The following is a 10,112-nucleotide window of genomic DNA, read 5'->3' as shown; positions in this document are numbered from 1 at the left end:
AATGACCCAAATGATCAGAACTAAAACAAACAGTGTGAATGTAGGTGTGTGAGTGTGTGCATGGGTCTCTCCGTCGTCGTGAGTTTTCCTCAAAGTGGTTCGCCATCCGTCACAACCCGGACCTCGATTTCTCGTCCTGGTCCTCCGATTTTCTGGTCCTCTCAAAAAACCTGACCTATAACCAAGATCATATAATTTACATTCTAGTCTCAGATGCATCATTAAAGGTTTAAACGTAAAACATTGTAATATTACATTCACCTCATTTCAAATCTTCAGCTTTTCAGTTGTTCAACATTCAGTTTTCAGTGTCAAATATCAGAATTAAACATCCAAGTACTCACATATTTCTCTGTTCATGTGAACAGTAACTTAAAACTCATGGCAAGAAACCATCAACACTCAAAATATCCCATAATAATCATATATAAAACAGCAGTAAATACACAGAGAGTTGGTTTTGGAGGTATCAGAGAAGTGTGCTGAAGCTACTCTTTCAATAGAGGCCTATTCATGAGAAACTGCACCAAAAACTACCCTCTAGTTTACCCCAAACTCATCCTGAAGTTGGCAACAGGGAACAGAACAACTCCCTGTTTGGGCAGGTACCCCACGTGGGTGAACTGAGAGGTGCATTCAAATAGAGTAGGACATTTAACCCTTTACCGATGTAAACAAATAAAATAAAGAAAATAAAGACTCTCTTCTCTTATTACTGCTCTGACCTAATTGTCGTTGTTTCCATCTGGGCTACATGTCGGTTACAAAACTGTGCATTCATGGTTTCTGGAGGATGAATCCTGAGTCGTTTAAGGGTTGCTGTCAGCCTATCAGCCACATGTTTGATAGTGGTTGGATTATTAGCTTCCAGTGTTTGCTTTGGGATGATGAGCTGGTTCGTTCGGACACGTGAGAACGTGAGAACGTGAGAACGCATCGCCGTTAACGAGCAATTGGTGCAGCAGCGTACACGATGACGTCACCACCTCGGCTCATCGACTCTGATGATGTTTACCATAAAAAACAACTAAATTAAATAAAATACAAGAACACAGCTCTGCCTCTTTAATATAAAAACTATAAAGATGAACACATGTTGAGGTTTCTAAGGTCGTCTTACAAACTCTATTGAAGCCGTTAATTAGTTGACAGCAGCGTCTGATCAACAGTCAGATGTTGGAGGAAAATGTTATTGTGGCTTCAGCGCTTCATATCAGACCATTCATTCTTAAACGATTCAAAATACTTAAATAGACAAGAACTATCTACAATAAATAGAACAATTACATAAACAGGGTCATTTTTCATAAGATTTCATTTTGTAACAGGACAAAACACGCCACAGATGAAGAACGTTGTTCCTCTGCTCCTCCTGATGTTCTTCAGTGGAGCTGGAAACAGCCTGATGCTGCTGGAGATGCTCCGTCAGAAGGTCCAGGATGGAGCTGCTCATGTTCTGGGGAGTCTCCCAGCAGTCAGGAGGACGTTCATCCAGCTGCCCTCCACTAAAACACTGCTCACATGTTAATGCACAGCCACAGTCATAGGAACAGAACCAGGCTGAACTACAGCTGATGGAAGCAGGAGAATCATTCAGACGCACTGAGGCAGCGATCAGTACAAGACTAAATAAAAATATAAAGCTCCAACTTTAGCTTGTTTTAAATCCACTGTGAGCAATAAACAAACTCCACTGTGAGGACAACGTGTGACGCTGAACTGCGTATATCCCTGTTTAACCGCTACGGAGCCGTCAGAGCCAGCGGCAGGCTTCACAAAGTCTGGCCGACATCAGGCGGCTCTCGGCGGCTGCTGTGAGCTCTGAGCGCCGTCACAGCTGTCAGACCGGGACGCTCACATGTCCGGTACCGTCGGAGCTTCATGTTCAGCAGGCTTTATCTGGATAAAACGACCACATGTGTGACGTTTATACCAAAACTTTTTCGCCTGAAATAATGTTAAACCCACATTTCGTGTCACAAAACAAACGCGCGTTACCGCTGAATGTTTCCTCTGCCTTGTTTACGGCTGGTTGTCGCGAAATGCATTCTTGGATACTTGGCTGTCTGAAGTCCACACTGGTCTGGTCTCACAAGTCCGGAAGAACCCGACTGCGGATATTTGAGAGACGGCCAATTAAAGTTCCCGATCCAGTCACGTGGTACGGCCGCTTCGCGAGCGCGCTCCGCTCTTCGTGGAAGACTGGACGCGGAAAGACGCAGCGCTCCCCCAAACACAGGTTAGAAAAGCTTCTGATCTCATCATTCAGAGAGAAAACTGACTAAATGAACACCGCAGAGTATCATCAAGAGGATTACACACGACAGAAACTTTTTATTTATACTTTATTAACGACATTTGTTCAGTGTTCTGTTTCTTTGTTTGCTGTTTATTTTACTTTCGCTTTCTGCGTTTCCTCTTTCAGAGCTGCGTAACTCACCAGACACTGCTGTTAATGTGATCATCAGAGGACCAGACCATGTTGGCTAAACTCTCACAGGTGGGTCGGACACGTTTCACTTTGAACTCTAAGTTATGACACAGAAAGACCAAGAAAAGTCTGCAACCTTCATATGTCGAGTACCAGTCAAAGGTTTGGACACACCTTCTCAGTCTGTGGTTTTGTTTATTTGATGTCAGCGTCACACACTCGTGGCATTCTGTCAGTCAGCTTCAACAGAAAGAAAACGAGAACTCCTCTGAGTGAAAACTACTGACTGTCACGTGTCAGGAAGTATGACGTACAGAATCAGTCTCCGAGTAAAGAGAAGTGTTTTCTGTGATTTTAAATGTCCATCTGCTATTTCTGACATATATTCAAGGTTCTTGAGTGTTCTTTCATCACACTGAGGAAACTGTGGTGAATCCCAGACCAACACAATGTGATGCTGAGCTTTGCTGTGTGACTGTAACTGTCATCTGGTCTGTTGTCATGATGCTTCTGAGGCTTGTTCATGTCATTTCACAGAATAATGTCTCCTGAAGCAGCAGTCTGACATTTTCACTTCATTTAAAGCCATAAAATGACATAAAAAACCCTAAAAGTGTAAAAACAAACAAACAAAAAAAAAAGACACAAAATGAGCACGATCCCATGATATCACATGAGCCTCCGTGTGTTGAAGTATGACTGAAATTCAGTTTCATTATTGCATTTAAAATGACATTCTTTAGGAATAATTGGTGTCTTCCAGATGTGGAAAGTGAAAGTGTTTTAACTGATACAGATGTTGGAGATCTTTGATCATCTAGAATCTGATGGTGGCTGACTGATGTTGCTGATCAATATCATGATATTTCCAATCAAAGTTCTATTTTGGTCCATCAACATGTGATTTATTTCAGTTTTCAGAACTTCATGATGCTTCGNGTGATGCCTTCAGGGACCTGACAGCGTGATGCCTTCAGGGACCTGACAGAGTGATGCCTTCAGGGACCTGACAGCGTGATGCCTTCAGGGACCTGACAGCATGATTTCTTGTATGAAAAACTTCATCATCTGAGTCATCTCATGAACATCTGGAAAACATTTCTGAACGTCCTTCATAATGTTTTATAGAAGGACGTTCTACAATGTGAACCCTCATGAACATCCCCAACACATCTCCAGAACATTGCCAGAATGTTCCACCTTTCACGTTCCAGCACAGGAACGTTTTATAAGAATCATTCGAAGCCTTTAAAACATAAAATTAAAATATGTGTAAAGGTTCTGTGAACATTTGACCAGAACATTTTCATGAAAAAAAACTCTTCAAGCCTGCGGGTTGTCTAAGTTGTCTAACGTTGTGGGAACGTTCCCACCTACTCATGTTATTGGGGGCGTTATCTAGAACCAGAGACGTTCAGTTTGTTCTGTCTGATACGTCGTGTTTTTCCCACACCGGCAGGAATATTGATCTCGTTAAACACAAAGATGTCCTTTACTGGGAGCTGCCGTCATGTTCTGTTGCCTCCAATTAAAGGAACGAGTCCAGACTGGTGTTCAGAACCAAACAGGTTCCTTCAGCTTCTGTTTTTTTCTTCCTGTTTGGCAGGATGTAGCTCAGACATGTAACAGCAGGATCAGATGCAGGACGAACACGTCGCGTAATCAGTTCTGCAGAATAGAAAAATTAACAACCAGCCCGAGTGCTGCGCTTGTAAAGAACAAAATGTATTTTATTCTTCACAGCACAAAAAGTAAACATCTTTTAAACTTTATAAGTTGTGGTTCGTTCTGTACAATCAGAACTTTTCTATCTGGTTCTGATCCCATCTGACAGAACACTTTATGTCCAGAACATTTATTGAAAGACAAACCAACAGAGTAGAAAAGTTGATGGAGACGAGCAGCAGCAGCACCAGTCCACAGCTCTACAGCAGAACTATCCATCATGGAGATGTTGGGAGGAGCTCAGGGTTCTGATGCTTCCATCATCAGCTGGGTCCGCTATAACAGACCCAACCAGGAAACTGATTCATATCAATCATTTGATGTCAACAAGGAGCTCTGAATTGTTCTTAATGTGTTTTTTGGAGATCAGGAAACCAACAGAAACCATCACAGCAAGAAGTAACAGACGATTCCAAGAACCAGTCCAACTACGTTCCCTCCATCCTTGTCTCCTCCATCCTTGTCTCCTCCATCCTTGCCTCCTGCAGATCAGACAGAGGTATCAGAGTGTCAGATGTCTGAACATCAGTCAGATCAGCTGTTTTCTACAAAGTCTCATCAGCAACATCTTTATAAACCACAAACATCTGATCTGAGACGAAGCAGCTTCATCAGAGACACAAACTGAACTCTGGACACAAACTCACCTGGTGGATGAACTTCCAGGTGGACGATTTTCACAATGGCGCTCTGCCTGTCGATGGTTTCTTTCAGGAAAACACGACACACGTATGTTCCAGTGTCCTCCATCTTCACATCGTTCAGAACCAGAGAAACGTCTCCGTCCTTCATCTGCTTGTCCTGCAGATCCGTTCGGTTCTTAAACAACGGATGCTGGAATTGTGGATGACACTTCCCATCGCGGTAGAACAGAACGTAGTCTGGCTGCTGGTCCGGTCTGACCCACTCTGCAGCGATGAAGGAGTCGTTGTTGTTGGGACCTCCACATGGTAGAATGACATCCTGTCCCAGTTCAGCTGTGATGTTTTCCTGAGCTGAAGAAGAACCAACAGAGAGTTTAAAGGATCTAAAAGCAGTCAGTTTAGCAGTACGTTTATGATAAAACCTGATTGTAGTCGTTACATTATCAGAATAACTGTGTCTCCAAGGACCAAGAAACTTTTGAAGCTGCAGAGAAGACGTGATGTTGATGAGAACTTAGGGCCAAATGGAGAAGAGAGGAAAGTTAGAACCCTCACAGTCCTGTTTGAGCAAATTACAACATGCAAAACATGGCAAAATAATAATAATAACAATAATAATAACAATAATAATAATAAAGCACATTTCTGAATCGTCCTTGTTTGATGAAGTCAACCAACCAAAGGTCACTCATCTCTGATAGTCACATTTGTTCTCCACAGTTTCTGCTCTGACTTGCATGAAACTTTTAAACCATGAAATGTGTTTCTGAAGATATCTGTGAAATTCTAACTTCATACATCAAACACTTCCTGAGATAAAAGTAGGTAGTTTGACTGTAGAGGTTCCTCCACCTTTATGTCTGTCTCTATTTTTTCCACATCATTACACTGTTGGTAGATATGTTCCTCCACAGTCAGAGCCTGTCCAGGTCCACCAGAGGAAGAACTAAAGCTCCGCGTTGGAGGAAACTTCCAGAAGCTGTCTGTTGGAGCAGCTCAGAGGACAAAGAGGAGAAAAGACCACGTTTCTAAACTCTGTCTTTACCAAACAACCACCTGAACATCAGATGTGAAGGTGTGACCAGTGTAGCTCACCTGTGCAGGTGCAGAGCAGGAAACAGACGATCAGACAGCAGAATGAACCAGAGCTCACAGCAGCCATTTCACCCGTATCGTCTCCTGTTAGTCTCTCACCTGGACTGGTATTCATTTACAGATTATGTTGTCGAATGAAGCTGTGCAGCAAACACGAATGTCTCTTCTGAGTTTCTGCCTTCAGGGTGAAGCTCGTTGTAGTTAACGAGGAGGAGTCTGAACCTGTTGGACAACCTGTCTGCCAGGTTGTTCATGAACCAGGATTTAGTGAAGAAGACAAAAAAAACAACGATTTCAAAGCACATGGAGGCCTACAGGATGATTTAGTCACAATAAAATGGACACTGCATTATCTTCCACGTCCACATCCACCAGGACACAGTGTGGTCGTTTGGACTTTTCGAGAAATGAAGCAGGAAACAGAAACAGATCTACAGAAGAGGCAGCTGGACTATGGAGCATCTCAGACTTGTTCCTTCATCAGTCCACAGGTTCTGGATGGTTCCAGTCAGGACTTTGGGGAGACCAGTCTAGAACCTTCATTCCAGCCTGATGGAACCATTTCTTCACCACTTTGATGTGTGTTTGGGCTCATTGTCTGGTTGGAACATCCAACTGTGTCCAAGATCAACATTCTGCTGATGGTTTCAGGTTTTAATCCTCCTTCTTCATTGGTCCACTGACTTTGTGTAAAGCTCCAGGTCCACTGGCAGCAGAACAGAACCAGAGCATGATGCTGCCACCTCCATGCTTGATGGTAGGTTTGGTGTTCTTGGGGTTGAAGGCCTCACCTTCTCTCCTCCAGACATGGTTCTGCTCATTGTGGCCAAATCGCTCAGTTTATGAAAGAACCAAAATACGTGTTTCAATGATTCCATCTGATAGAATTCAGAGTTCTAGGAGTCACTGGAAACTCAGACTGTCGTGTTGTTGCTGATGTTGTGTTGGTGTTGTTGTTTGCACCAAAGGGATCAATAAAGTTCTATTCTATTCTATTCTATTCTATTCTATTCTATACGTGGTCTTTACAAGTGGATGTAACTCAGACTGATGCTAACAGTTTCTTTCTTCTTCTCAACCAACATCCTTCCACTAATTCATGAAACAGCTCGGAGCTGATCTGCAGCTGGTTCAGAGGAGCTTTGAATCTGTAGCCAGCAGTGGACGTTTCCTGGTCCGGCTCGGTTCTGTCGGTTCAGTCTGTCGGATGTTTCAGGTCTGATTAGCTTCACTTTGTGCGTTTCTGCCTCCGGCCTTGTTAGCTTAGCATGTCCCTGCTGAGGGGCCGGCTGTACTTCCTACGTTGTGGTTAAACCGCTCACACCTGAAGCTCAGACCAGCAGCGACACACAAAGTGACAAACAGGAAACGACCACAGAGACACAAAACCAGAACTGTGTTATATTCCTCCAGCATCTCTGCCAGTATGACTTCTTCTATCAGTCATGTTCAGCTGACTTTGACCAGTGATGCTGTTTATACCTCATTGCTTTTCTGTTACATGCTGATTTTATTCCAATGTCTCTTTTTTTTCTTCTGGAGGAATCATTTTCTTTGGGATTAATAAAGTTCCATCTTCAGAAAAGCCGTCTGACTGGATCCTTCACTCCTGTAATGAGTCAAACGGCCACTAGATGGTGCTGCCATAATAACACTTCATATTGTGTGTGTGCAGAATCTCTCTGGGGTTCATTTTTAATTTAAAGCAGAAACCAGGTGCAGAGTTTTTCATGTTCCCCAGCATGAATTTAAAACCAATACATTTTAATTGGAATTATCTTTTCTCCCATCAGACAGCTCATATACGGGGATGTTTTAGTCGTTCTTTTCCTCCTACAGTCAGCATTAACCAGTTTTCCTGTTCTGGCCCGTCCACACACAGATGTGTTACCCACACTGACCAACGCTAACATTCTGGAAACACCGGCGCTGAGCCGGTACCGAGTGCTCCAGCTGCTATAAGCTCCGCATTCATGAATAGAAAAGACAAGAACTATGTCCAGACAGAGAGAAGCTGTTCTGAGGTCTCTCTGAAAGTGATCCAACCATATTTTTCAGAGCTATTATCATTTATTTGTGGTAAAACATAAGGTCTTTTACTGTGTTTGGGCTACATGCTCGTCGTTACTTTTATTTCTCTGTAAACGAATACAACTCTGAACAGAAGGACACATGCAGGGAAACGGACCAGAACATGTTCTGTGATCACAGCCATGGACAATCTGACTGTTGTAGCTGAGAGGCCAGCGGTGGGGAATGTACCTGTAGCTTTGTGAAGCTTTTAGCTAGCTCAGGTGCATTACCGCCACCTATTGTACACACAAAAACATTACAGATCTCTTCCAGGTCGATGGCGAGGCTGTGCACAGACACTAACAGGGTTGCCTTAGCAATGAGCGCAAATTTCCCCCAAACACATAAAATACCCCAATACGATGTACTCTGTTACACTTATTTCATACTACACGTACTGTACTTTAACAGTAGCACATTTGTCAGGACTTCAATCTGTTTATTTTAGTTTATTGATACAAAAACACAATCCTAGTAGTAAACCCCACGAAGAACTACATATTTCATGGCTTGTCCAATCACGTTGTATTGCAATGCTCCTGGAAGTTGTAGTTCTTTCTTCAAAATAGCCATTTCTCCTAAATGGAGTGTGAAATATAAAACTTTAAGTGCATTTAGGGGTTTAAATTAATGAGGAACACGTTTATTTGGACTGAATTTACAAATGAAACTGATATATACAGGTGAAATTACATTTTTACCGTTTAATCTCATTTTATTAAGAAAAAGCAACGAGTAACGACAACAGAAATGAGGCCAACAATTTCAGTAACCCTAAAATAGTTTTCCTGAGGAGATAAAGCAGCTGGTAAAGATGTTAGGTTAGTATGAAACAGGATTCCACCAGGAAGGACCAGCATCTTTATCGCTGCTCTGCTATGGTTGGTGTCAGTCACCCGTCCTGAAGGAAACGAAACCTGGGCGACGTTTGGTTCTGGTTCGGTCTGAGGACTTATGGGAGAAGTTTGCACTGATCTGGATGAACTCACAGAGACAGTCACTGCATGTATAAACGTCAAGCTCCAAAAATACAAACTCACATTTATGCCAACAACTGGACGTAGTCTAGGACCAACGGATCGGATCAGAACCAACTTTATTGGACTTTGAACACATAAACAAGGAAAAGGCCAACAAGAATTAAAAATAAGAAAATAAAAATAAGGTAAAAGCTGAGGAGTAAAGAAATAAACGAGAACAATAACCGCTGTCTCTTCCACAGCCTCATGTGGTTTTATATTAATCTGTTTTATTTATTCATTTTTATCATCATATTGCTTTTGTCTATGACTGATGAAGATTTTATCATTTGAATCTGTTTTCATTTCATTTTATTGTCATATCGTCGTGTGGTCTGAGAGTCTGTGTACCAGAATAACCCCGTAGAACAACTCATCAACAGCAGAGTCCCATCATGTGACTGAAGGGCTGCAGTCTGAATGTGGTGTAATAGCGGTTAAACAGCCAGCAGGTGGCGCCATCAACTGTGTTTGTGTGGTTCTATTACATGACAGGAGTATCTGACCCAACGTCCATGTTATTGGTGCCTGTCATGTTATTATTCAGCCTTTTTATGAGCATTAAATCCAGAGTTTTGACACTTTTCTGCATCAAGATGTCAACTTTTGATTCTTTATGCCTTAAAATCATGTTTTGCACTTTTTCTCCCTTAATTTCAAGGTTCTGGTACTTCTGTTGATGACTTTCATGGTATTGACACTTTAGCTGCAGCTATTCAGGTTTGTGACACTTCTGCATGTTATAAATGGTGTTTTTAGGGGAGAGGTCTGGTTTTGTTGAACCAACAGTCTCGAGCAATCAGTTAGCTGTCAGGTAATAACATCAAGCAGCGCTAAGTGTTGACAGATCAGGTGATGGTACAACATCATCATTGAATATTTGCTACTACCACCAAGATCTGCACCCGCGGCGGCTCCACCCGGGCCCACGCCACAGGCTTCTGATGGTACATCACCTGATCTGTCAACACTCTTCAAACACACTGAACAGCCTCTGTACAGGGTTTCAGCTGCAGAACGATGCCGTTTATAGTCTGCGGTTGTGGTTTCTGTAGGTGTGTTCTTTGCTATCTGCTCTGAAGAGACGTGCACATCGGTTAGCCACAACCCAACAAGACCCAGTCA

General features: G+C 42.6%; 1 protein-coding gene and 2 long non-coding RNA genes across 4 annotated transcripts; 1 reads left to right on the top strand and 2 right to left on the bottom strand.

Annotated features, from left to right (window-relative positions):
* Nucleotides 1-1,050: 1,050 nt before the first annotated feature.
* LOC103365260 (uncharacterized) lies at nucleotides 1,051-2,095 on the bottom strand. The gene is made up of 2 exons (XR_520598.1): nucleotides 1,999-2,095; nucleotides 1,051-1,899 (listed from the first exon to the last, which is right to left on the bottom strand). It is a non-coding gene; the product is annotated as an uncharacterized LOC103365260 (long non-coding RNA).
* Nucleotides 2,096-2,176: 81 nt separating this feature from the next.
* LOC103365261 (uncharacterized) lies at nucleotides 2,177-3,369 on the top strand. The gene is made up of 3 exons (XR_520599.1): nucleotides 2,177-2,239; nucleotides 2,426-2,500; nucleotides 3,346-3,369. It is a non-coding gene; the product is annotated as an uncharacterized LOC103365261 (long non-coding RNA).
* A 766-nt stretch (nucleotides 3,370-4,135) lies between these two features.
* LOC103365262 (ICOS ligand-like) lies at nucleotides 4,136-6,064 on the bottom strand. 2 transcript variants are annotated; one of them, XM_008292663.1, is made up of 3 exons: nucleotides 5,896-6,064; nucleotides 4,804-5,151; nucleotides 4,136-4,638 (listed from the first exon to the last, which is right to left on the bottom strand). In XM_008292663.1, exons 1-3 carry the CDS (start codon nucleotides 6,008-6,010, stop codon nucleotides 4,544-4,546), a joined length of 558 nt encoding a protein of 185 aa, XP_008290885.1. In that variant the 5' UTR covers nucleotides 6,011-6,064; the 3' UTR covers nucleotides 4,136-4,543. The 2 variants fall into 2 exon arrangements, with proteins under 2 accessions (XP_008290885.1, XP_008290886.1); XM_008292664.1 differs by having other exon boundaries at nucleotides 4,136-4,623.
* Nucleotides 6,065-10,112: the final 4,048 nt, after the last annotated feature.

The sequence above is a fragment of the Stegastes partitus genome, unplaced genomic scaffold (assembly GCF_000690725.1).
Source record: "Stegastes partitus isolate 25-593 unplaced genomic scaffold, Stegastes_partitus-1.0.2 Scaffold823, whole genome shotgun sequence".
Classification (NCBI taxonomy): Eukaryota; Metazoa; Chordata; class Actinopteri; family Pomacentridae; genus Stegastes; species Stegastes partitus.
Note: the sequence above shows the minus strand (reverse complement) of the source record. Positions and strands in the feature narration are given on the sequence as shown.